The 27,200-nt window shown below is 40.7% G+C and overlaps 1 protein-coding gene across 8 annotated transcripts in view; it reads left to right on the forward strand.

Annotated features, from left to right (window-relative positions):
• The window catches only part of RAB3B (RAB3B, member RAS oncogene family), a 58,206-nt gene that overhangs the window by 5,319 nt on the left and 25,687 nt on the right, over positions 1 to 27,200 (forward strand). For 5 of the 8 annotated variants that reach the window (XM_056355753.1, XM_056355752.1, XM_056355750.1 and 2 more), the window contains exon 2: positions 6,106 to 6,333. In XM_056355753.1, the coding sequence (XP_056211728.1) occupies positions 6,106 to 6,333 (228 nt within the window). Of the gene's footprint in view, positions 1 to 193; positions 275 to 6,105; positions 6,334 to 27,200 lie in introns of all 8 variants that reach the window. The other 3 variants (XM_056355748.1, XM_056355746.1, XM_056355745.1) reach the window with 1 other exon arrangement.

The raw sequence follows: 27,200 nt of genomic DNA on the forward strand, positions 1-27,200 counted from the left end.
TTACTAACCAAGCACAAGTTTCCATTCTCTTTGTACACCAGGGCTTTCTACTTCACCTTCAGTGAAGGAGGTTCAGACCTTTACACAGCAGTGTGTTCACAGTATGACCTGCCTGCCCATTAGTTTCTTACATAATATTTCCATTATCCATCTTTATTGTAAACATTGTAATCCTTTTGCTTCTACATCGCAGGTTCAACAGTGTGACCACTCTCTTCATTCATATACTCACAGCAAAGCCTCCATCTGTCTCATGGATTGTAGATCTAAATTGGTAACTATCACTTGCTTGCAGTATTTATTAGCGGTTATGTTAATTGCTCATACTGTGTTTTCTGCTACTGCTAAATATCTCTTGTAGTAAAGTGTTTGTATAGGACTCATTCAGGTCACAGCCTTACTTGCTTTACATACTTATTCTTAGGGCAGCATATGTTGGCTGTAAAAAGATTCCATTACTTGATAAAAATCTGGTTCAGGATTTAACACAGTTCCTGAAAAAGGAAAAAAAGATTTTTTTTCTGATGACAGAACACAGAAAGGGAGTGAGTTTTTGTAACAGAAAATTGACATAGATGTGCAATTTGGGAACTGGAATATTTTTTATGTGGATGCACATTTTAAGACTTTTTGGGGAAAAACCCCACAAGTTATTAACTCCTTTTGGAAGGAAGTTATGCTGCATGTCAGTAATGCCTCCCATGGATTACTGCTAAGCTGTAAATATTGGAGATGAAGAAATTTTTTGGTTTAGCTACGTTTTTGTTTCTTCCCTACCACATAACTTACCAAATAGTTTCCACAGCCTTTTAGCACCTTCAGAGCTGTCTACACTGCTGCTGTCCTATGTTTCTATAAGAGCCTTGGTGCACGTATGATCTATTTGACTTTAGCACCATGTACGTGGGTGGGTTTGTTTAAACTTTTACCTTTTTTTAGCCTCATTATTCCTGCTTTTACCAAATGAATGTATCTAGTAATCTCTTTTCTTCCTTCCGCACTCCTCAGTGCCTATGGCTAGCCAGGAGTCTAATAGGTGCAGCTGTGTTCGTGGCTGTGCCCCTTCTTTTGTTGCCTGCTGTAAACTACTTCTTCCTTCTTGACTGATAGTTGTTAACTTTTTTCTCAATTTTTCTCTGGCTGATCTTGAGCACTGGAACTTGGTGTAGTCAAAGGAATGGTTTAACTGATAGCCCTGTAAGGCAATAAAATAGTCCATTAGGAGAGACAGCAGAGGCTCAGTTGCTGAACACATGTGAAGGAAGGCTGGACCCAGCCTGGAGTAGCATGCTGTTGTAAGATCTTTGACTCTTAGAAATATAGAAGGGCAGTTTCTCCCTCATCTTCTCACCTGCCTAATAAAAGAAACGTGTGTGTGCTAGCAGATGATGATGAAACAGTTAAACAATCACATTTAAATTGCTGCTGGTCCTATATAACACACAACATATGCAGTAAATTTGTTTTGGCTTTAAAAATAAAGCAATGACAAATATTAAATATGTTTTTACTGTTACAAATGCACATAACTTGTAATATACAGGTTCATAACAAGTTGAAATTGCAGATGTGTCATAGGTGTAGTTTGAAATATAAGTTCTGTCAGTGTGACTGTGTTTCCATAGTTAACTGAGGTGACTGACAGCAGACAATGAGACTCATTCCTAAATTCAGATTTCTTCCTCATGATGTTGTGAGAGAGAATGGGATGTGAAAATGGCCTCTTTGAGCAGACCCATGTGTCTGCTAATACAGAGATATTTAAACTTCCAAGGGTAATGATCAGGTTTCTTGTTTCTTGTCTGTGAGAGGGTAGAGACCAGCGCTCTTAGTTGGTAGCCAAAACCATAAGTGCTGGCAACACTTGAAGTCAGCCTTAGGTTTTTTTCTGGAAATGAATGGATGGCAAGATACACCAGTTGATTTCTACCCAACACCTTCAGCTTTAGACAGCTCATGTACTGCTTTTTGCTGAAGTTGCTGTAGGCAGTAAATACTGCGGAACAGGGGCAGTGGTGACCACTTTCAGTAATTTGTAAGAGCTGTAACACTTTGGTTTGTGTTGCATTACAGAACAGTTTGATTCTTCACCATGATGTTGGTCACAAATTAAAGAGCACAGCTGTGTGGAGCCATCTGTATGACACATTTCAGTGGGTACTGAAGGCAGCGAAGGCTGGTTTCCCATGGAGGTGTCTTAGGGCAACAGGCTTCTTTTCTGTAAACTTCATTAGACCAAAATAGAAAATAAAGGCAGGAGAGCCACCTTGACTGAAGAACGTATTCTTTGGTGGATAATAAGCTCTGATTAAGATTTTATTGCTTTAGAGCATTTGTAGCATCCTCCTCCTGTGTGTTTTCTCAGTCTAATAAAAGACAAGCTCACACTGCAGGCTTTTTGCTCAATAGGGAAATAATAAGGTATCTCATAGCTACATAACTGCCGATTCTTGCAAAACTAGTTGGAAGTGGATGTGTTTGAGACCTTGTTCCCATTGCAAAAGCATGTGGGGAAAACAGGTTGTCAATGTTAGCATGCTCTTAGCCAGAAAGAATTAGGCTGCGCAGGCAAAGAACTAAAAGATGCAAGGTCTTATACTGAAGTGTTCGCAAGGGCAGTCTGATTGTTTTCTTCTCCTGGGTAATCGATTTTCTGTAACATAGCTAAATCTTCCCTGTGTAAGTATTTTCTTGAGGATTATTCCAAGGCAATCAAAATGGAAACAGTCATGAGCCTCTCTTTTGAACTCTGCATTGCCAGCTGTGTTTGACTTGGTCTTCCGTAACAAAACCCTAGTTAGTCTGCACGTCCTTGTCAAACAGCAGAGATGCTGCTGTATTTGGAGACATCCTAAGCAAAGAGCATGTGTGGCTGTGTACCCAGAGAGCAGGGGGTTACACTGCCAGATAAATGTCCTTCCACCAAGGAGGAAATAAAATCCTCCAGGAGTGATGGCTGCGCGAGCTGTTCCAACAGGTTGGACAAGAGCTCCCTGACGTAGACATGTAGTTGTCTTTTCCCTCTGCTGCTGAATCTCTGCCAGGTGCGGAGGGCCTGCAGGAGATGTGAATTTGTGGACCTTTCTCTCAGTAGCATAGCAACTGCTGTTGCTTCCCACTGCTTGGTCCCCTCCACTTGGCTCCCTCAGCTGTGATGGTTCAGGAACTGAACCAACTTTAAAAACAGCCCTGCAAAACAGGAGAAGTTGTAGGAGGATTTATTTTTAACTGGGATCTCTCTGTTCTTTGAACCAGCTCTCTGCGTGGTCCTCAGGAGTGGCATAACTAGGGAGTGCTTGGAGCAGGGGTGGGACAACAAGTGGGGAAGAGGAAAGGAGGGGAGGAGAACTGGGAGAAAGGTCTGCTGATTTCTGGCTTCAGGATTCAAGCATAAATTCAGGGGCAGTCCTGGTGGAATACAGCTTCAGTAATGATAAGCCATTAGAGGAGTCATCAGTAATTAGTACCAAAGTCCTTTCAGTTTCACTTTGTTGACCAGAGGAAGGGCAAGGGGAAAGCCAAATTTAAGCAAGGGGGTGGAATTTTCTTTGGAAATGTTGTGCTCTGACATGGTCTCTATGATTCAAGGAGCCGACCTGCAGCATCTCCAGTGTAGCACAGTGTCACGCACAGGCCAGCAAGTGTTGTGCTTCTATGACAACAGCCCTGCGTTCTGTGCAAGTATCGTTTGATCTTATTTTCTGCATTGTGCTTCTCACAAAGCTGCTCTAGCTGGCCACATTCTGTAATTGCTTTTTTAACTGAGATCTGAAAGTTGCATTTGTAGCCAGGTACGCTTTTGATTATAGCAGTCTAGGGGGGTTAATGGAAGCAGCAGTGTTTCATTGAAAAGATCAGCTTGGAGTGTGTGGATGGATTCTGCAAAGGCAGGGGTGGAAAGAAGATATCGATTCCTGTATGATTTGTTAGAGGTCTGCCTCTGAATCTTTAAATGACCAGGCTTCAGGTGATGAGGGGATCCCATTTTTAAGCCTTTGTGAGTGGAATGGAGAAGTAGAGATTTTTAATAGTGGGGTTTTTTTTCCTTCTTTAGGAAGTGCACACGTGTTCTTAGTGGCGTTTGTGGAAGATACATATATGTATGAGGAAGATAAATTATTCAGAGATAACTTACTGTCTTCCAGCTTGGTGATGGTACAAATGAACTAATCATCTGGGTTCATAATTTTTGCAGCTGAGATTTCTGATATTTGAACTGAGGCAGTGAGTGGATTGGCCTGAGTGAGTGCATGAAAGTCAGTTGGATGTTGAATTCTTCATTTTAGAAATTCCTGTTATGAACCACAAGACGTGGGTAAAAGAGCCCTTTTCTGATACACTGGTGAGAAGGAAATCTGTACTTGTGTTTTCTGGAGTGCTTGCAAAGGACTGTAGTGTTGCTGAATAGCAGCTGAAGTTCAGAAGAGTGTGTATCCGAATTGCATAGAATCCTACAGAGAATCACTTGTGGGAAGATTTTACTGCATTTAGTGCAGCTGTTGACTGTTGAGCCACTGAGAGAAGTTCTTTAGGAACCGTACTTGTTGATGCAATCTGAACAAAATGTCTGCTGCACCAGCCCTTGAAACCATGAGAAAGTTGCATGTGTTTAATCAGAGATAAACAGCCATGCGTATTTTACTGAAGCTTAAACGAGATCAGTTTTGATTTCCTTACCCTGTGTTGGGAATTTAAGTCATATTGTCTTCCCTATTTAAATTGCCTTTGGACAGCATTTTGGTTTATAACTGTTCAACTACAATGAGTTTTGAATTGCTTTGTTTTGTGTCAGTGAGTGAGTGAAGTCCTGTGTGCAAGTGAGACTTGCCAAGAAGGAAAGTATTTGGGCACGTGGTGATAGTAGACATTGTGAGTTTTGTTCCCCAGGGTGCCTGTGAATCTGAGTTGAGGGGGAAAAATAACTTACTTGGTGCTTTCTGACGCTGCACACAAGTAGCACATGTCCTAGTTTGCACGAGTAGCTGCTGATCTGACCTGTGCTGTCATTGCCCCGGTTTGCCAACCCTATGACCAGTTCTAAGGAGCTGAGACCATTGCTTGTTTGATGTGGGCTAGATTTTTGGAACACCTAACAGTGTTACATATCTGATAAAAGGTAAAGTTTCCTTTTTCTTCTCTTGGTAGTAATTTGGTCTGTATAGTTGTCTCCTGCTCTGTACAGAGATGAAAAGTTGGGGCCTTGCATTCTCCCTTGGAGTGTCTAAGCTGTATATATTACAGCAGCCAAGGCTGCGCAGTGAGTTCCACCTGTCTGGATACTTCTGATTATGCAGCTGTGTTTTTGGTTTGTGAAGCCAGTTCAGGGTCACAAGAGGAGGAGGGACCTCTGAGGCTGCATCTTCCCCCCTCCCCACCCCACTAATATCCCCAGCTCTCATGTCCCCGTAATAAGGGGTAATTTATCCATTCCAAATGCTGCCTGCAGCCCCAGTGGACCCTCATTTCATGCAGGTGCTGTTTATTTTAATTGCAGTCTTGAGAGTACATACGTGTTGGATGGATTCAGAGTTTTCAGCGGAGATTCCTGGTGTTTCAACTTCTCCCATTGATTTTCTTTTTTCTTCCTTCTGTAAATGTTGAGGCCCAAACTTCTCTGGTGGTGGTGCATGTGCTAGAAATGCAGATTTCCCCTAGTAGTCATGGAAGGAATTATTTAGGTTTACTTGCCTTGGAGGCTGCTTAGTGATTGCATAGTTGGATTCACTGTCAAAGATTTTAGTTCTTGGTTGCAGTACTCCAGTTTATTGGAGCAACAGAAGTGGCATGCTGCCACAGGAGTAAAGAATGCTGTTTCCCCACTAGTATTTGAACAATCTGTAATAGCCATCTGTTATTCTTTTAAACACAAAGCTGTGTAACAGGTGTTTTTCTTGCATTTGGAAATCTTAACATTACAAGTAGATAATAGAAAATTAAAGCCAGGATTTTAAAGATTTCAAGGTGTGTTCCTTTTCATTCAGCAGGTATAGTGGTTTTGATGTTAGAAAGAAGAGAGAGAAGCTAAACATATGGTACACACTTGAGGAAAACAAATGCTGAACTGCTCTTAAATCTGTTCTTTTTCAATGTTTGTCATTTTCTTAGATGGCTTCAGTAACAGATACCAGATACAGGCAGAAAGATACCTCAGATCAAAATTTTGATTACATGTTCAAACTCCTGATCATTGGCAACAGCAGCGTGGGTAAAACATCCTTCCTCTTCAGATACGCTGATGACACTTTCACACCAGCCTTCGTTAGCACAGTAGGAATTGACTTCAAAGTGAAAACCGTTTACAGGAATGACAAGCGCGTGAAACTGCAGATTTGGGTAAGTGCCAGTGTTTTCAAAAATACTTTATATTAATCCCAGCAATGATATGGTGATAAAGTAGGTTGTTTGGGAACGGAATTTTGGATTAATACAGGTTTTGATTGCTCATAAGTTTTGTGTGGCTGTATCATGTGTATCCCTGCAGTGTAGCTGAGTAAGTTCTCCTTGTATCACTGTCTTGCTCAACTAGTGGGACTCCTGATATGACCTGAAGGAGCTGCATGTGTTCCCAGGAGTCAGTGTGCTGTTACACTGCGACAAACCCAAGGCGGGTCTGGAGCCCTTCAGCAGCACTTTTTGAGTGAACACTAGTAGGTGAAAAAATTCAGTGAGTGTTCAACGAGTGAACTCTACACGTAGCTTCTATTATCAGCTTATGTCCTCCAAATAAGATGCTTGTATCTTCCTGCAACTCATGTACCTGCTCAGCAGCATCAAGACAGCTCACTTCATCCATCCAGGATTCCTCAGGCAGAAGACAGAGGCATGCTTCTAATGATCTATGTTGACACAATTTCTTGGTAAATCAAATGGGAAGAGAGCCTGTGCAGGTAATCTGGAGGCTCTGTCTCCTGAAACATCCAGTCATGGCACCTTTTTAGCCTTGTTGAATTACAGAATCTTAACCTAGTTAAAAAAAATAAAGTTCCTGAGCAGCAGAGTGGCAGACCAAGGCCAAGCAATTGTCAGTAGCTCCTGGTGTTCCTTTTTAGGGAAAGCAAGTGTTTTCTTTTATTCTTCTTGCTGGCAAGTGACTTAAACCCTATGGTGCAAATGCAATTTATCCTGATGGTGCTTAAACTCTTTGTGTCCCAGTGAATTACTCAGTGTGGTTGAAAAACCTAGGCTCAGATTGCTGTGTTTTAAAGTAGCACTGGGCTCCAGCTGGAATTCTGGTTAGCAAGATTCTTCTCTTCTGTTTTTGCATAAAAAGACAAGACCTCAAACAGAAGATGAGGCTAATAATTCTCTTAAACAATTTCAAAGGAGTTAGCTCACTAACTCAAAGTAGCTGCCTCCTTAGTGGTTTCTCCAAGTTAAGTTTAAAGTTCAGATTTGAAGATAAGTTGAAACTGGGTAGTATTTCTATGCAAATCCTGCTCCAGCTAAGAGAATAGTCTTCTAATTGATCTGAATACCCTTGATTTAAATGCAATAATTAAAGATTAATTATAAATGTAGTCTTTTTGTCACAATAAATAACCCCAATATGATTACTATCTTGAATAGTCATAATAAATTAGAATCTAAAATGAGGATTATTTTTTTTACTGCAACAACATGATTAATTTTATTTCTGTGTTACTGGGTACAACATACAACAAATTATTTAATGAAAGATCCTTTTCATGTTTCAAAATTCTGGCATTGAAACTAAGGTAGATAACCTGACATGAAGCTGTTTGATTTAATTTAGGGATTAGGTAATCAAAATGTTTGTACTTCAGGCCCCATAAGCAGCTAAAGATGATTTCCATCCAGTCTGTCTGTCTGAATCTTGGAATATGAAATTCTCCAATAAGTTGCGTAAAAGCAAGACAGAAAGCACCATGAAATATTGGGGTTTTTTGTCCCCAAAGATACTGGGATTAAAATGAATTAAGCGATGTTCTTAATTAAATTTGTTTGTAGGCTTTGGGGGGGAAAAGGCTTTAACAACGTTAAACTTCTGATGAAAAGAGATGTCAGGTGGATTCCTTAGAGAGTGGTATCTATAGGACCTGTAGTATTGGAGTTACCAGCAACACTGTTGATTTAAAATTTATTTTCAATAAAAGGTTCATGTAAGTGACAGTTTCCAGAGTGGCTCGTGTTCTTTTCTTCTCCTTTCCTGTGCTCCTTGCATGGATCCCTGATGTGAGTCATGATTTAAAGACCTTAACAAAAACATTAAGTGTGTACCTCAATAAAAACCACAGTATTTGAACTTGTTTACCTCCTGCCTCCTGAAACTAAACTTGTAATGTTAATGTATACTTCAGGGTACATGTACTAGTAGTGGGGACCATTAGCATACCAAAACTATGCGTTCCTGTGTGTAGGAAGGTAGCGTTTTCTTACCAGTCTGTCTTCCAATTACTTGTTTTAAATGATTTACAGCTGCTGGAGTGTCTGTGAGTGTGGGACCCCGCAGCTCCACTGAACGCTTTGCTTTGACTTACAACTTTCTGGTTATGTTGACCTTTTTTTTTTTTTTTTTAATTATGCTCCCCCTGAGCTTGGTTTTGAGTCTTACCTGAATCAGGTTTAATGTGAAACTAATGTGAAGCAAAGTGAAGAAGGAAAAGGCACAAGTGTTTAAATTAATCACTAATCACTTCAAATGTGTTCATAAAATCCAGAGAGGAGCACTTCTAGGAACCTCTAATGTTCTCTGCTCTGTGGAGCCAAGTCTCTTTCAGTTCATGGATGCTTGTGGAGACCTTAAATGTATGCAGCTGTGGTAAACTGGAGATGCTCAAGGGCTGTGCACAAATAACCTTGTTTTGTGGCCTACAAATCTCAAGGCAGGGGGAAAGTTATTACTGCAGTGCTGTGATCCATAGAGATCAGTGGGACATTCTACATAGACTTTTGCCTGTGTTGAACAGAAAAGCAGAATATTTGGATGTAGGACCCTAGCTACAAAGAACTCCTTGGATTTTCTTAAAGCCAAGAAAAACTGGCACGGCTTCAAGTGCCAGGCGGCTGCACGTACAGACTTAACAGTGTGTCACTGTGTCAGTAAATGTCTTTCTGACCTGTCTCATCACTAATATCTCCAGTAGAAATTGATGAGCGTTTTTTATCTAGAGATGTAGCTTTGCTGTTTGTGTTGAGTCTGATGAAGAAGTCTCTGTTTTGTGAATCAGGTTTTGACAAGCTGTCAGATGTATTGATCAAAAAAGACTGCTGCTCTGCTTAATTTTGATGTCATTAGTGGGCTTTTTCCTTTCTTGACACTTCAATCGCCCAAATTGATATTTTAATAAAAGAGTCCTTCCAGTTGTGCTAGTGACCTAGCAGTCTAGGAAATTATCTCCTTTGAAAAGACTTAAAAGGAGTATCTCTTGATTTTAGGAGGAATGTGATATAGCAAAGAGATTCATGGTGTTTTTAAGGTAGAAGGATAGCTCTGCTGCTAGAGAACAAAACAGTAAAATGGTCCAGAAATGGATTATGTGAAACATTGTTTTGCAGGTATTTTTGGTGGAGGTTTTGTTTTTTTTTTAAAAGAACTCCAAGGTCAGTTAACTGTGGTTTAATTTCAAGTCTTTTGTGCCTTATTTTGGAATGGTGGCTTTATGTAAATAGAATAAATGGCATTTACTGAGAAAGTTCATTTTGTAGTTGGATGAAGTTTGGTAATTGAAACATTTCTAATGTAAAACATAACTGAAATATGTTAATATATTATGTAGATGTTCTAATTTCTACATAAATGTAATTCCTGAATTAGATATTTTTTATGCCACTGCTATCTGTAATAATGCTTTCATATAAAGCATTTCCCTTACAATATATTTGCAAGAAGCCAATTTATAATATCTCTGTGCATTTGGGTTGTATATGTGGATTATTTCTTTTTTGACCAACAATTTTGTATTCCCAAAGTTGTTAATTACTGAAGGAAAGCTATTATATTTTCAGCTAGGTATGCTTTTTATTATAAATAAACCTCAAAGGTAACATTATTGTTTCCTTAGCAAATGCATACAGTTAATACTCAGTGCGGTGTTCAGGTTGCCTAGCAGCTAGAGAAGGCCACTTTGTCCAGATCCAGATGGAAACAGGGTGAATGAATAAAAGCAATTTGGGTTTTAGGTGAGAGCAATGTACGATTTCTTTTTTCCCTTTTCCTTCCTTGCATTTGCGTGTCTATTGGTAAGTAATAATAACTTCAGTGCTATGCTGCTCAAGAGTTCTGCTGTTAACTGCTGAGGGGCAAATTCTGGTCCTTCATGCCGGCCCAGTCTAGGTTAATTCCATGAGCTCTTTGGATAGTAACAGAAATTTACTGAAGGAAAATCATTGGCAGTGTTTAGCCACTTGCACATCACAACGCTTTGCATACCACACAATGCGTGCTTTCTGCAAGGGATTCCATGACACTTCTGTACAGAACCCTACACTGTGGAGTCTCATTTTTGGTGCACTTACCAAACAGAACACATAAACATATATAATTAATAATAAACTTAACTAAACTCAGGGTTTGGCAACTGATGTAGTTGAAACTATTTTCAACCCCCCTTTTAAAAGGCATATAGAGGTTAAATTTAACTTCAGGTTAAAAGGCGAAAAAGGACGTGATGTTCAGATGGAGACAGTATATTTAGACTGCTGTATGTTTTTTCTTTTAAGATGCTGCTTAGCAAATTTGAACTGCTAGGATGAGTATAGCTTTTTCTTTCCCATTAACAAAAATGTTTCTGTGGCTTAACTGCTGAAACCTGTAGGGGTCTGAGATTATCTGTAGTCAATGTCTGAATCACATGTTACAGCTTTCAGGCACAGCTGGGAAGAAGGCACAAAGCAACATTGCTCGTTTTTGTGGGAAGGATCTTACAAACAGAAATATGACAACTGCTAATTATGCTGAGTGGCAGTTACCATTACAAAGCAAAAAAGTGCGAACCAAAATAAAACCCAAGCTCTGTAACCATCCAGAAGGCAAATGTGCAGTGTTTTTTAAAAGATTTTTGTATCATTTGTTGCCTGGATGAGAGGATGTTAACAGTGCAGCTTGCCTCATGGGGAAGGGGTTCAAAGAAGTAATGCTGGTAACTAAGTTCTTTTTTTTTTTTTTAAATTTAGAGGAGCTAAAATTAGAACACCATCATACTTGATTGTAAATTTTAATGGTAATTGCATACTTAACCAAAAGCTAATTATGCATTTCAGATGAGAGAATCTGTCTATTCCCCTGGCATCTCATTCCCATCATGTTTTTGTTAAGTTCCTTATAAGCACGGGCTTTAAACTTGAATGCTTGCACAAAAATTGTTTATTAGAAAAAAAAGACATAGAGTTCTGTAGTTTAATATGTAGATGCAGTAACAATGGATGTCTGTAAAGATCTAATGGACCTGATTCTGCTCAGTAGATTCACAGCTGTTGTGAAATCCTGATGTTGTGTTTAGAGAAAGAACTAAAATGGGCAGTCATGATAGTGAAAAGAACAGGTTGATCTCTGTAAAAGAGGCAAGGATTACATCTTATTTGTAGCATTGAGGACTTACTGGGTCCCAGGAATGGAAATCATCAAGGGTGAGTGGATGTAAAGCACCACTTCTGATGTTAAAATACGATGCAGAATATTTGACCAGAGAAGAGATGCAATAACAGTATCTGTAATTCAGTTCCAAGGTCTTGGTTATATCTCAAGTAATAATACTTTTTGGGAAGAACTTGGTGCTTATGTCACTCCTAATAGTCTTTAAAATTAGAGTTGCAAGAGTGATACAAGTGAGAGAAATAAGGACTTAACTAACCACCCAGGGTTTTATTTTTATTCCACTCACTATTGAATTTATTAACAGCCTAAGCTTACGGAGAAGGGCATTCCTGTGTTTGCAGTGAAGCAGGTGACGTGGAAGGGTTATTTCTGTTTATATTTAATCACCTCAATCCCCTTGTTATCTCATTATAACTCTACAGTGAAGGCCAAATTCAGCTTCAGTCTAAAGCTCTGTTACTGCTGGATTTATTCCTGCTTACAATATTGGGTTTGCTCTCACTGTGAAGCTTAGTATCTCTTTTTGTGCTATGTTTTTGCAGTTACTAGGTATGTGGATTATCGCCCTTGTTTTGTGCATTTCAGTATAATTAAAAAGGTACGATACTGCATTCAGTGGTACCAGGCTTTATCTAAGAGCAGGGTGGAATGTATTTGTGTTAGTTGACTAAGAGCTGCTGATAGTTCAAAGTTTTGGACCTTTTCTAGAGAAAATGGGCCAATGTTAACCGGTTGTCCAGTAGAGGATGAGGTGTACATGGGAAATTTCAAGGGAAATTCTTTGATTGATGTAGTAAGCCAGTTAAGCTTTGAAAGGACAAATCAGTTGCTGTTCTCTTGACATTTTGCATTTAATGCATTTTATGCCACAAATTCAGAATATTTGTTATCATGTTATATAAGGTCTTTGATTCATGTGCCTCGAAATGTTTTCCTGTTGTCCTTGTCCTATCAGAATCACCTTTAGTATGATTTTCTTTCACAGTGTTATCTTCTGCATAATGACTAGGTATATTCTATATTTAAATATGCTTGGTTACGCTGTGACCAGTTACGAGATAATACAGTGGGTGGAATTTATGAGTTCTCATAGTATTTGTCTCAAGTGAGCGTGTACTTTAACAGTGTCATATGGTTTTGGTCAAATGAAAAAATATAACTATTTGTTGAGCCTATTCACATTTATAATTTTCATGCATTGTGTTGTCTACTGCAGTGTCATGTTTATGCAACACATGAATAGGCTGAATGGCTGATTTTAGAGATAAAAACAGGAACCTGAGACCACAAAAACTGGTTTTAAGATGTGAGAAATTGTACCCTGTAGCACATTTGGAGTGCCCGGGAGTTTAGAAGTAGGTACTTTGTAATTTATTTTCTGTTGTCTAGCTATCTAATGTCATCCTGACTCATTAAACAGCATGAACTAAGCTCCCAGATGTTGAGCACTGATTTTCTGTGCTTCTGTTGGTAAGGCTATTTGCAGACATGTGGAGGAAAGGTTGTACGAGTATCTCTGAAGCACCTTTTGATTTGTTAGAAAGGTGAGTAAGTGCTGATCCTTCCAGCACAGAGGAAATGGTGATGATCCCTCTACACAGGGATTTTTTCCTAGGTTTTTTTTTTACTTTTTATTTTTTTAATATTTTTTTTCTTTTAAGTTCCCAAAGGTTCTTTAAGGTTCCCAAAATGACCTCTTACCTGGTTATTGTAGTTAAATTGTGCTGAAGCTGCAGTGTAACCACAGTATGCCCAGAGATCCACCTGACTGCTGCGCGTAGTGTTGGAAGGCACCGGCATAGGACTCAGCAGATGTTTATGGGGCTGACAGAAGGAAACACTGGTGAGAGGCACCAGAAACTGGACAAAAATGAAGCATGCTCTCCTGCATTGTGGAGAACTGGGAGGCCTATGGCTTGCTGGTTAGGTTCTCCCATCTGTAGAACAATGTAATGTTTCCCAGGAGACACTGATCTCAACGTAGATTTCTGGTCAGCTGTTCTGGCTACCCAGCAAATACTAATGAGAATGGTAAAGTGGGAAACACATAAATCCTGCTTGGGGGTAGATAACATCTTTCAATAGCAGCTTAGCACCTTGCATTTTACAGTCAGAAGCCACTGCAGTCTGAAAGTGTATCCTAGGCATTCTAGTGTATCCTTCTCTGCTTCTGTCACTGCCTGGGCTTTGCTGTGTTGCCAAGACGTTCCTCTTTCCAAATGGAACTGCCAGTCTCAAGTGTTTTACCTAGTTCAGACATGGTGTCCTGTGCTCCTATTGTGCACTTCGATCTTGTTTGAAAAGTCCTCTGGTTTTTGCTAATTCTGCTTCACATGCATTTCTTTGCTAATCGTAGATCAGATAGTGCTTACTTTCTAGCACAAATTAGCAGAAACAGGAGGCAGCAGAGTGTTTGAAAATTGGGGGGAGCAGGCATAAGCGGAGCAGATAAACACACTCTGTTATGAGCTGTTGTGCTTGATTAACTGAAATAACTTCATACAGTGTAAGACTCAAGTAATTAAACTTCTGTATTACTTAAAGAAGGCTCAGTGATGGTATTTTCTCAGCTGGATTCAGGCTGGCTAATCACTCTGACAAACCGATACAGACATTTGTACCAGTGCTAGAGGGTAAAGTCATGGAGAGGGAGTGGTGTGTGTGGGTGCGTATGTGCATGTGCTACTGGTGTCTTGTCAGGTGTTACTGTCTCTCTGCTTTTCTTGGAGCCACAGCAATAACATAAAACATACGGGGGATCAGTGCATAGGATGTTTACAAGGCAGGATATTCACCCTGATACTGTCTTTACTTTTGCATGTGCTTATTCAAAGATCCACCTGCTGCTTCCTCTCCTTTGGTCCCTACATCGGTGATAACGCTGTGGCAGCTCTGAAGTTACCGAGTGTTCAAGTGCCATGGTAACTGCATCCCGCTCGGCTGACTGCCAGCAGGCACCGAGCCCTTTCCAGTTCTGAAAGGAAGCAAGTACTCCCAAGTGCCAAATAGTGATAGACTGGCATGAACCAGCTTTGATAAGTCCGTTTTTTTTGAGAAAAGAAAGAGAAATAACTCCCATCAAACGTGTTTTGGAATATTTTTTGAGCTCTAAAATGGTCTAAACCTGTCCTACATCGTTGAAAGGCTAAAAAATGCATTCCCGTTGGAATTACCACCATATACTAAATTGCTTCCTTGCTGTGCATTTTAGCCGCATGCTGCACATGTTCCTGTAAGGCTGTACCGCTTTTCCTATAGTTCTCTCTTGGCTCTGTGTTGTGCACCCTGGCTTGCTCTTGGTGAAATCAAATAGCACTTTTGTGAACACTTCTGCATTTACTGTGAGGATAGTGCTAGCACAGCACTGTCATAACAGAATTTGAAATAATTTGAAATAATGGATTTGTGTGCAAGAATGAACGAGAGCAGCTGGGGAAAAGAGAGGAAGTCAATTTACTTATTTCATTTTTAGAGGAGAAAAGCTTTTAGAGGAGAAAAATTTTGTGTATACCATAGTGTGCTGGTGCATCGGATGATGGCATGGAATAACAGCACTGGAAATTTACAGCCAAACAAGGCTCATTTAAGGAATGTATTTTCAAAGTCTCTCTTGCCTAAGAGTGCAATGATGGACCTTAACCTTTATGTTTCTCTTACTCTCTCTCAGCCCTTGCTGGGTTGTCGAACTGTGAAGAAAATCTGTGTATGCAGTTTCTAAAGAGACGTTCTTAACTGCTGTTGTTGTTACCAGCTTCAGCTACGATAATGGTGACAGTCCCGCAGAGGTTAACTGAGGCTAAGTGTGATTTGGGGTGTGTAGTCATGTAACTTCTTGACAGCTTGGTAGATGGTACAGGTGGACAGAATCGACCCTCTCTGGGGTTGTCTCAATTATCAGGTACAAACACTTTTGTTTGTTCAGTGTTGCTGTAAAATACAAACTTCTTCAGCTGGAAGTCTTTTCAGCTTGCTCTCTGCTCCCTTTGTAGAGGCGTAGCTGATTAAATAGAAGGCAACAGAGGATTGGGAAACAAGGAAAGAGCTATTTAGGGGCCAGAAGGGATGATTGAACTTCCTTTCTCTAACTACTGCAAACTGCCTCCACTGCAGCGCAGCATGGCAGGGTTTGTTCCGTTCCAGTTCCTAATGGGACAACCACAAAGTGTTAGTTTCAGTCCTGCCTTGTTGTCTGGTTTATTCCTGTGTTATTTCGAAGGTGCCCAAGGGTAAAAGCTTGTGTTGCATATTGTTGGGGGATGTTGTGCTGTTTCAGAAGTAGCTGCTTGAACTGTGGAAAATCGTTCACAATTGCCAGAGAGCAAGTTTTGGCTGTGTGCAGCCACTAGAGAGAGACACTTAAGTGACAATTTAAGGTACAGAAGTTGAAATGTCATTGAGTATTTGGTTTTACAGTGTTTTTTCTCCCATCTCCAATCCCAAAGACATAGTGCTAACAGTTACCAGAAAAGTAAGGACGTTCTTTAAGATGTGGTTCTAGTCTCTTACATTGGTGTAAACTTGGAGGATCTGCAGGATGGGCTTACATCACATGCAGGGTTTAATGCTGCACTAACCTGACCCAGTGCATCCACCTGCTCATCAGTACAGTAAAACACTGAGGGCAGATGCGTTGTCTGAAAGCAAGAAGGTTGTGCTTGGTGCAGCATGGCAGGGGGCTTGCAGCAAGCCTCATTTAGCTTAAGTGCAGCTTCATGCTGACACAGCTGTGCCATGGAGCTAGCTCTTGTCTCTGGTTAAGCGAGGGCCTGTGTAGAGAACTGTGGAGTGAAAACTGGCACAAAACTAGAGTAGAACTAAAGCAGGACCATGAAATGAAAAACAAAAAATCCCAGTGCCTTTAATGATTATGTTAACTATGGTGGAAAACAACACCAAAGAAGCAGTGCTCTTAAATGCAGGCTTGTAAGCAGCAAGGAGTGGCCCTGAGCAGCAAGCCCAGGAGGGCTGAGTTCTGCAGGGATGGAACTGCTGTTGCAGAAGTGTCAGTCTGCACAAACACCATTTGGATTCCAGCTTTCCTGTGAGGTGGGTGGTGTCTGGGCTTAACACTTCCCAAGATGAGGAAGGTATGCCTTTGGCAAAGCTCTTCAGCCTGTTTTTATACACCCTTCCTCACCAAACCCCCTTCCCAGATTGTTTGCCTAAGCATGAAACGTGGTGTAAAGCACAGAAAGGACTTGAGTGGGTTGGCTGATTACAGGAACTCTGGGCTTCAGATGAACGGTATTTCTATTCTCATGCTCATTCCAACTGTTGTGCTGTAATTGTGCAACAGCTGAAAATCCATACCTGTTTAAGGCTCCTTATCCTAGCTAAAATGGATCTCTCTTATAAGAATGCCCTTCATCTTGAAAATAGCATGCAGGAAAAGTTGCTACTGTGCAAAAATATTAAATGAGATAAATTTGAGAGAACTGCTTCGACCCCCTGAGTCTTTGGGGATTGGAGGTGTAAAATCAATAATTTCCTTTCACTTGTGCTTGTTAATCATTTATTTAGGGAAAAGCAAACCCTTCCAAGGTTTGGTCATAAGGCTGCATAAATTTCAGCCCCTGGGGATGTACTGGCTACTGTTCTGAGTTGCATGTGCCCTGCTCCACAGTAGCATGTTCAAAGCTCTGGCCATCATTCTGAAGTCTGGGACACGTTTGAAATTATTTCAGGTCTCCTGCTAAAATTCTGATGTAATTATGCATAGGAACTACTTAGGATTCTGTCAAGAGACTGCAAGAAATCTAAAGGGGACAAATTCAACAAAAATCATCCACACCATTGTCATGGCAAAACTGTGATTTGAATAATCTTTCCTAAATTGGGAAATGACCTTGGTCTTACAGATAGTTACTGTTTTAATGGGAAATTTCGCCCGATTCAGTGGTACTTCAAGATTCTGGCTGTAACTTAGACAAAACAGCATCTTTGCATCACTGCATCGTTGGCTTGAAGTCATGTGGCAGTTCTCCCATCTGCAGTGCAGGCCGTGGAAATCCTCTCCACACAGCTGGGAGACCAGGAAGAGCAGCAGCTCCAGTTGCATATCAAAACCTGGTGTTGCTAAGTGATAGCAAGGTAGTCACCTGCCATACTGTTTACAAAATCCAAGTGCTTAAATAGAAGGAAACAAATAGCTTTATTTTCTGCTAACTGTGTACAAGGTTTTTATTCGCTGTGGTACTGAAAGTACCAAACCTGTGCATCCCTTTTACTCCAGCTGGGATCTTCAGAGTTTTAAAGTTTCTGGAATGGTGGCCGTTTATCCTGCCTGAGAATGTGCCCTCCAAAAGTGTAATATTATGTTGCCCTACAACTGCAAGACAGTCAGTGCAGTCAGTTTGATCCCTATAGACCTTTTTTCAAGAAATCAGCCAAATCAAACCAACCAAACTGCTTTTTATCATGAAGGTGGAGAAGAGGTGGTGTTTGTTTTCTCGGTAATTATGTCAGGATCCCTGCAACGTGACCCTCTTCCCCCTCCCCCCCAGCCTCTTTTTTTTTTTTTTTTTTTTTTTTTAAAATATAGTCTACATGTCCAAGAAGCATTGATTTCCTTTTAAAATATATTTTTGGTGAAGGAAGGTGTGAATAAATTCAGGCTATCTTATTTGCTAACTACTCTGGGACTGTTACTAGGAAATACGAGAAGCAGGAGATTTTTCACTTCTAATTTGTCTACTTATTTTGTGGATATTAAAAAAACTGATAAAGATTTCATTGACCTCCTGTCACAGGTGAGTCATGTGTTCTGCTAAAATCCATCTGCTCAAGAAAATATTTGTTCAAAATAGTCTCTCAAAGGGAGATTCTGAATGACTTTTTCAGTCATGACTCATTGGATCTCCATTTTTTAAATTAAAAGATTCCCAGGACGCATTAATTTTAAGATCTTGTCTATTAAATTTTTTATTAATAACAGTAAATGTTAATTTGACAGTGTGTCAAGGCTTGAGGGATTCAATATAACTAGTGATCTCTTTCCGGACAAGGAGGGATAGTTTGTTTTTTACCAGAGCTGGACTTGCACAGATCTAGGTGTGGAATGAGAGTTCACCATCGGAGAGAGTGGAGGCATTGCAGTAGATTGTCTCTCTGTGGGGTGCAGTCAGGGATGCATCCCCCCATCTGCATGGTCTTCCCTTTGTCCAGAGGATGTGTAGAGCATCATCTGCATTGTATCTGCAGAGGAAGGGACAGGGGTTTGCAGGAGTGAAATCTGTGTTGCCGTCAGTGATTACATCCTACTTCCTACTCCCCAGAAATGAGCTCTTTTCAAGTTTTGCACTTCAGCGCAGCACAGCTTGCACTTTGAATTCGGACTTGCAATTTGGAGCTGTTTCCAGCAGGGACTTGAGACTCCAGAGGAGCTTTCTTCCCAAGTCACATACGTGTGTTCTGTGTAAACAAATGTTCTCTGTTGGGAGGCTTCATGCTTTGGTTCTTTGCTTTGGCGTTCCCAAAGTATCACTCAACCCTTGCAGGTTGCTGCAAACCCCTATACATTTAACAGCTTTTTTATGACCAGCTTCTTCACTCACTATGGGTAATGAATGGAACAGAAAATTGTTTCTTTGTTTTATTGAGTAATGAAAGAGAAAATTGCACTTCTTTAACTGCACAACCCTTGCCAAAAATAGCACTGGACTATATTTTTCTCTAGCTCTTTTTTTCTTTACTATTATCTTACTATATTAAACACAGTCTTTTTTTCCGTTTGGATTTCTTTCTGTCTTTGTGCCCTGAAGCTGCAAACACCAAACTTTGTGAGTCATATAAATGTTCTGAGACATCAAATTAAGTAGAAACTGGAGAATGAGTTCTCAAAAGGTTGTGAATGCTGCTGACGTCAATCTCGGATTGAAATAAGAAAGAATACATAGCTGGTAGATTATGTGAGCATGACTGTAAGGGCACTTATGCTAATTCTGTTGTTGGAGCAGAAATTGTGTTTTTATAAATGAAGGCAATAGTCCCAACTGAAGATTTAACAGGCATTCATCTTAGTAACTAGATGATCTTGAGCTTTCATACTTTACGCTGAAATTTGCCTTCAGCAGTGACTAAAAAGAATGGAAGCGTGCTTTCTGAACTTGTAATACTATTTAGTTTTCCAGCTCTGTTTTTGCAGAATTCCTCCTTCAAAGTAGCATTGAAAAGTATGGGTTTTCGTTAATGAACAGAAGGCTATGAAACTGTTCAGAGATTTTTCTTGACTCTCTATGGAAGAGCACTGAATTTTTAAAGTAGCAAGAAGTCATGAAAATCAGTATGTCTTAAGAATTATTTTGATAACATGGAATTTACTTTTTAGAAAATAGTTAGCAATACTGGTTTTAAAGTTAAATGCATAGCGATTGCATATCTGTATTGATTTGATGGTGCTATTGAAATTTCCTATAGGCGTAGTGAGAAAAGTGCAAAAAGTGACTAAGGGAAGTGACTTCCACAAAGAAGTCATTTACTATTAGCTTATCAGTGCAGGATGTTTTTATGTGTGTGCATGTTTTGGTGTTAACAAATAATGGCAGTTCAAAGTTGACAGGTAACTGATATATACTTGTTGACTACTTTATCCTACCTCCATTCAGACTGGGAGCCTTCATCTAATTGTTAATTAATAGTGCTGTGATAGTGATCCTGCTGACTCTAGATGTGTTTTGACTGAAGGTGTGTTTTTGCTGGTGAAATAGGAGTTGAAGATGTTCAGCCCTTTGTAAAATCAAACTCTATTTTTGGAGAGTATCTTACAGCAGCAAATACAATAGCATCAAGTTCAGAGAGACCAAAGTGAATTGAAGTGAGCCCATAGGTATTGAAGGAGCAAGGTAATGCAATTGCTGGTTAACTCAATCAGGACAGCAAAGTGAATGCCTCCATCAGGTTATCTGTATTGCTGTGCTCAGGTGCCTTTCTGATGCTGGGAAACGACCTTTCGACAGATTTCTGTGGGAAGTCAGGTTACAGATGGGTGGCATGGCATGTACCTCTGCCTGAAGTATTGCTGTCAAGGCCGGTATGAAAATAAAGTAGAAACATTGCTTCAAATTTAGAGATTAAATACGGGCTGGATTTACCTGCATGTAGCCAGCAGGAGCTCAGTAGGAAAGTAACGAAGAGGAGCTGTCTAGTTGGCTCCTCGGTGCAAAAAGTACTTTTGCTTTGGAGCTGAGAACAGGGCAAGGGAAGAGGTTCTGGCTCTTGGGGTCTGTACACAGTGTTCTGCAAACAGAAATACCAAAGAGCAGCAGCCCCAGGAGCTGGTGCTGCTGCCAGCTGCAGGGGACACCAGAGCGAGCCCTTCCCAGGGCTCAGTCTCCAGCCACAGGGCCCGTCTGGGAAGGGGAAAAAACCCCATCCATTTACAGTCCTCCTGCCATTGAAAGAGAGAGGCAGGCCATGATGATAGATAATTTGACTGAAAATTTATCAGCCAGTGGGATATGAGATAACTTGCCTGATTTATGTGATGACAGTGGATTTCTAAGGCTTCTGACCAAGAATTATCAACGGGCATCTTGTAGTCACAACGTACAGTTTTTACCAGTGATGAAGGGACCTTTAAATCACACCTATAGGATGAAGAAAAAGTTTTACATTGAGAGCGTCATGTCATAAAAAGAATCTGTGGAATTTGTCTGATTCTGCATGTTTGGCCATACAGGCAAGGGAGGAGGTGGAGGAGAGGTTTCAGTGTTTCAGTTATGCACAAAACGGTATTCAGTAGGAGGTCCACTACAAGCTGGTTTACTGGTGACTGGTTCTAGGTTAAGAAGATGCTTCCCCTGTTGGTAAAGTTTTACGTAACTGTACTGCACTGCAATTTTGTATCTGTTCCAGAAACATCCATTTCTGATTGCTGTTTGGATCAGAAGCTTGTACTGCTTAGGACGAGATGCTTGAAACACTTCAGCTACTGATCTGAGATGGCATGGTGGTTTCTGTACCCTGTGGTGATTTCTCTGCCCCATGGTGAATAAGCACAGAGGCGGAGAAGCATTTGTGTCTCCTGAAGCTGCCCGTTTCTGGTTAACTGGCATAAAAATGACTATCTGCTGAACTGGTGCTTATCAGAATTCCTAAACAACTCTTCTGCCTCTGGCAGTGACACTCGATTATGTTTCTCATTTCTAAGCCTCTTAGAGGTTTAGCATTTATGAATCTCTTACAATACTGTTTCCTTGACACAGTTAGTTAGGCATATGACAGTGATCGGTTGAGAGAAAAACAGTCATCTCGTCGAGTATAAATTGAACCTTCTAAGGAAAGTGGAGAAGCAAGCAAAGGTTTTCTGCTGTTTGAAATCTAGTTAGAACAGGGCTGTTAAAATAACTGAAATGGATTTAATGTAAAAACAGGCTATATGTGCACTTCCCAGCCAACTTCAGGCAGTCCACTACAGCTGGTTTTGTTGGCATTTGCAGTAGAGAGGCTGAGGACTGAGTGGACTGTAGGGTGGCTTGGCTGTTGCCTGGTCCCTCAGGATGCACGAGCACACTGGTGGTGTGTGATCTGACACTTGATACTGATTCTGCAGCTAAACTGTGGGATAAAAACCAAACACAGATCTGCAAACGGGGTCCGTCCAGCATTTTCTGGTGATGTGAAGTAGGTGGTGTAATAGGGAGGAGGTGACTGTAGTGCTGATAGGGGGGGTGGTTCCTGCAGCCCCACGGCTGCGAAGACATTCTGCTGGTCCTGCCCAAACGGACCTCCAACAGCAGCTGGAGGAGGTGCTGCTCGGCTGATCTGAGTTACCTTTCTGCAGTGGCTTCATGATGAAGGGTCCCAAGCGTTCTTGTAATACAGATGATATTAAGAAGTAGTTGGCATTGTAAGCAGGTGCATTCCAGCTCAGCGTACCTTGAAAATTTGACAGCAGCCAGATGCTTAACTAGGTAGAGTAAGTGATGACTCTAAATACCATCGTCTCAATCTTGCAAATGCTACTGAAACTGAGACTCCAGATACGCCTTGTGAATCGTGATTTCTCAGAGGTCCTGTTTGATCAGAGAGTAAACTCTTGTCTTTAACCCTTGATTGGACCCAACAGAGATAGCACGTGTTGTGATGTGTCACTAATGACCAACTTCAGCAAGTCGGTTAATTGATCCTTTGGAGCTACATAAGGCTGGTTAAAAATAGTTATACAGAGATTTTCTTGGTATTTTAATGGAAATTGAACCTATGTTGCTGATAGATGTAGCTGCAGAGAAGCTTTCTACAGCAGCACAGTCTTGCTTTGGTTTATGTTTCAGTCACCATATGGTATACATTTTAACTGAACACATGGAGAATTAATTTGATTTAAGTTGATTGATTTTGATTACTGACATGAGGACATGCTAATGAGAAACAGTCCAGTATATCTGAAAGTCTGTTTCAATTTCTAGCACAGCTGATAACATAATGTTTGTATGACATGCATGAAAAGTAGAGGAAAAAATGTTTTGGTCTATTTTGAAAATTTTCTCAGTGGTTGCTCCTTGATGAACAGGAGGAGACACATTATTCTGATTGCAGCTTGACAACATTCTTCTGTCAGTGCCAATGAAGACATGGAATATATCTAGCTAGGTTATATATTCTTCTTTGCCTCAGGAAATTGGTAATCCTGCTAGCTGTAAAAAACCAAACCAAACCAACATAAAAACCTGCTAACCTGACAGTAGGATTGGGTTTGGGGGCCCACAGCTTTGCAACCCCATGCTGAGGTGTGTGAAGACCACCAGCTGCTGGATAGCAGCAGCCTTCAGCTGCCACGCTTTGTGCTGAATCTTAACAGGAAGCAAATTGTTGGGTGCCACATCTCAAAGCTGGAGCTAAAACTTCTTCTTGTCAGCGTTCAGTTACAGGTAGGAGGCCTTCCTGCTCTGTTGTGTGGGTGTAAATTACCCAGGGTCCAAAGTGCTGTTCTTTGTGAAGTAACTAAAAGTGGTAGTAGCTATTCCTCTCGTGTTCCCAAAAGGTCACATCATCTTATCTATGTTGTGATCCTGCAAATGCTTAATAAACATGCTCCACTCTAAATATACAGGTTAGAACAACCAGCTCCAGTGTTCTTACCCATATGAATATGGTATTAAAATAAAAACCTTTCCAAATGGCCAGTAAATGAAATTGTGTCATAGCAAGTCAGCTGCTCTCCTTATGGGAGACTTGGCTGATGTCTAGGCCCTGAAGTGTTTTCCACCTACCCAGAAATACTTGAGGTAAAAAAAAAAGTCAAGAGGGTAAAAAAACCTTACATAAAACCAAGAACACTAAATGATAGTCCACCATATAGTCATTGATAGCAACTGATCTGAGTGACTTATGCAAATAATCACTGTAGACACAGCTGTTGCAGGAGAAGAGTGGGATGTTTTATAGCTATCTCTGCACGATGTTTTTGATACAGCACTTGAGTAATTACACTGCCTGTGCTACCAAGGTGAGCCATACAAAGAATATTTATTTAAGTAGACCAGAGCTTCCTGTACTGAGCCGGACCAGGAGGAGGGGAGACCTGTGCTTCTTTTTTTTTCCCCCCAAAGTCCCTCAGTGGGGTCAAGCTTTGTGCTTAGGCAGGAAATGATTCCCCATGGAGAAGAAACTCACAGGTGAGGGAAGCTGGTGAGCACCCACAGATGGCAGAGCTGTAATTGCTTTCTCCCAGGGTGGCTCCAAGGTGAGTACAGTGCTGCTTGTACTGTTGGCAGCACAGCTGGCAGTAATGCCAGTGAAGTTGCTTTGGGGACTCTGGAGTTGAAAAAAACCTCTGGAGTTCTCTTGCCTTTAGGCACTCCTGTGAGGAGTTCTCTTGCCTTTAGGCACTCCTGTGAGGAGTTCTCTTGCCTTTAGGCACTCCTGTGAAGGGTTGCTCTGTAGCTAAGCGTGGTGTTCTCTTTGGGCACAAAATGACACAATGTGACTTTTCTGCTTTCTTTCACTGTATGTTTTGCAGGAGTGATTCATGTGCACAGTTGCTAAGATCAGGAAGAAGTTTCCTGATACTTAATCTGCTCCTGTCAAGCAGCAGGGTGGCATCTCCTCCTGGACGTAGCAGATGACAGCCTTGATAAGTCCATGAGGCAGTTTGTATATCATATTTGGAAGGTATAGCTTGTTAGTTAACACCTGTATTGATGCGGGTGCGTAAGCAGATGGGCAGTGATGGCAAATGAGGTATACTCTTAATGTGCACCTATGAAACCCAATATTTCTCTATGGCCAAACCAATCTGTATTTCAATATAAATTAATATCTACTTCCAGACAGGTGTTTCTTATACTTTTATTTTTTCTTTTTCTTTTCCATGTCAACTGAATTCCTGTTTTACTTTAGGAAGTACACAAAGGTAGTCCTGGACATGGCTTTGTCATGCCTATGTCTATAGATGTCTGTGTCTCACATGCCCCAAATTCAGGTCATCTCTGCAAGGACAGTTTGGGAAACAAATAGGTCTAGGGCACTGGAAGTGGCCTTAAATAATCAATGGAGGCAGGAAGGTGATTGTATACTTGGGAGGAAAATACTTGCTAGTAAAAGGTCAGTGGAGAGAGAAGGGTCCTTATACTCAGCAGGACTCCTAAAAGGTTCTGACGATGTGCCCTTGTCTTCCTTGCTTTAATACTGTATGACATGCTTTCTCTTCTCATTTTCCAAGCTGCCCCTTTAGCACTGTCCATCTGGAGTGACAGGAGCATGCTTTGTAATTGGCAGGTTTTTGTTGCTGTTGAGGAAGTGAATAAACAGCAGATCAGCTACTAATCTTGGCTGAGATCAGACAAATCCAGAAAACTCCAGCTTCTACAGCAGCATGCTGGAGAACAAAATCTGGTTCAGATGCTTTGTCAGAAGTTGCCAGATGCATTTTTCCAGTGTAATTATTTCGCTTTCAAATTGTGGAAACTCCAATGAATTACGAGTAACAAGCTGGTGACTCTGGTGAACAAAGGAATTCTGTAAGAATCCTGTGCTGGTTATTGCAGCTTCCCGCAGGAAAGGATGAACGAGTTTGCAGTGGAGAAAGTACAGCTCCATGTTGCCTTTAAAGTATTCAGTTTTGTATTGAAAATGTGAAGCTGGAAGGAACAATGGTACCATGGTAACTTCTGATCTTTTTAGTCTTTCTTACAAGATTGTAAAACTGTTTATCACAGCAATATCAAGTTAATAAAGCACATTCTTTCTGAATTTCTTGTTTTCCCTTTTATTATAATAGTGTGTTTGAAAACTCTCTGATGCTATATACTGCTATTGGAGCTCTGCAATACCTTCAGTACAACAAAGATGCTAATTATGAACATTTTTATTATTGCACCTAGTTGATTTTTTTCCTTCACTTACACATTTCCTTTGTTTTAACAATCGTATTAACACCTGAGAATTCTGACCTAAGCACAGTCTAATTGAGACATGATGTGAAGCCTGTAATTAAGTTTCTGTTTTCATTAGATAATTTCATTAATTGTATTTCCATAATTTGCTCCTGAAATCTGAGCATGATGTCTGAGAAATGACTTCTCAGTAACCACGTGGACATAGAGGTGGTGACAACTCTGCTTCTCCAGAGTGTGGTTATAATTCTCAGTGCAGTCTGTACACAAATCTGCATTACCATGCTATGAAATTGTTCAACGTTCAGACTATGTCACAAGCTGACAAGATGGAAAAGCTCCAAAAGGATACTGCTGCATGCCACAAACGTGTCACAAGGCATCAAATCCTGGCCTGAGTCTCTTGGATGCAGAGCACGAACAAAATGCATCTTCAGCTTTGAATATCTTAAGCTTTACCAGCTTTTTTCACAAGTCTGTGGATGCTGAGTTTGGGCAAACCCCTGGATGTGAAAGAAGAAACTCTACACAAAGATTTAAAAAACAAACAAACCCCCCAACAACCAAAAAAACCCCACCAAACACCAGCAGAAGAAGAGGTCTGTGATTACCAAATAAAATGATTGAAGAGTTTTCCTCCTCCATGGAAAATTTAAATAGTGGAATGGGCGCAAGTCCTAGACCCAGTAAGATCAACAGCAGTTCTTTTGTTGTGTTAACTATGACAAGGATAATATCACTTTATCTTTAGTTTCTAATGTTCCTTGGGAACTGCAGAAGCAGGGTCTCATTCAAGCTTGAAGGGAGAGTGCCTGAATACCTGGTCCTACCAGTCTCTGGCACAGCTGAAGAATCCTGTCCCCTGTCAAAGGAAACTGCTTGTTTTGTCTTTGCTGAAACAAGCCTTGTAACATCCCTGGATGATCATTGTTACTTAGCTCATCCAAACACAGCTCCCCTTTCCCCTGTGTTTTTAATAAGCCAGACCTATCAACTTTTTGCTGCTCTTTTGGCTTATTTCAGTGTGTCCCTTTTTCTGATGTGTCATGAGGTGCCTCCTTCCCAGTAGTGCAGCCTCTGTGACAGATCCCATTCCCTCTGGAGAAGTCCCAGTGTATTTCTAGTATCATTCCTCCCATTTTCTTTCATGGGCACAGACATGTACCTCTGTGTTTGTGAGGTACACCTTTAATATCTGCTGGTTTTCTTCTTTCACACAACAATGCAGCTTCTTCCATTTTTGAAGTGGCAGAGCAATAGACGTAGCACTGAGGCAAGTGTGGATGAGAGGTGGTTCCTGCAGCTGTCCTCAA

The sequence above is a fragment of the Falco biarmicus genome, chromosome 11 (genome assembly GCF_023638135.1).
Source record: "Falco biarmicus isolate bFalBia1 chromosome 11, bFalBia1.pri, whole genome shotgun sequence".
NCBI classification, from domain to species: Eukaryota; Metazoa; Chordata; class Aves; order Falconiformes; family Falconidae; genus Falco; species Falco biarmicus.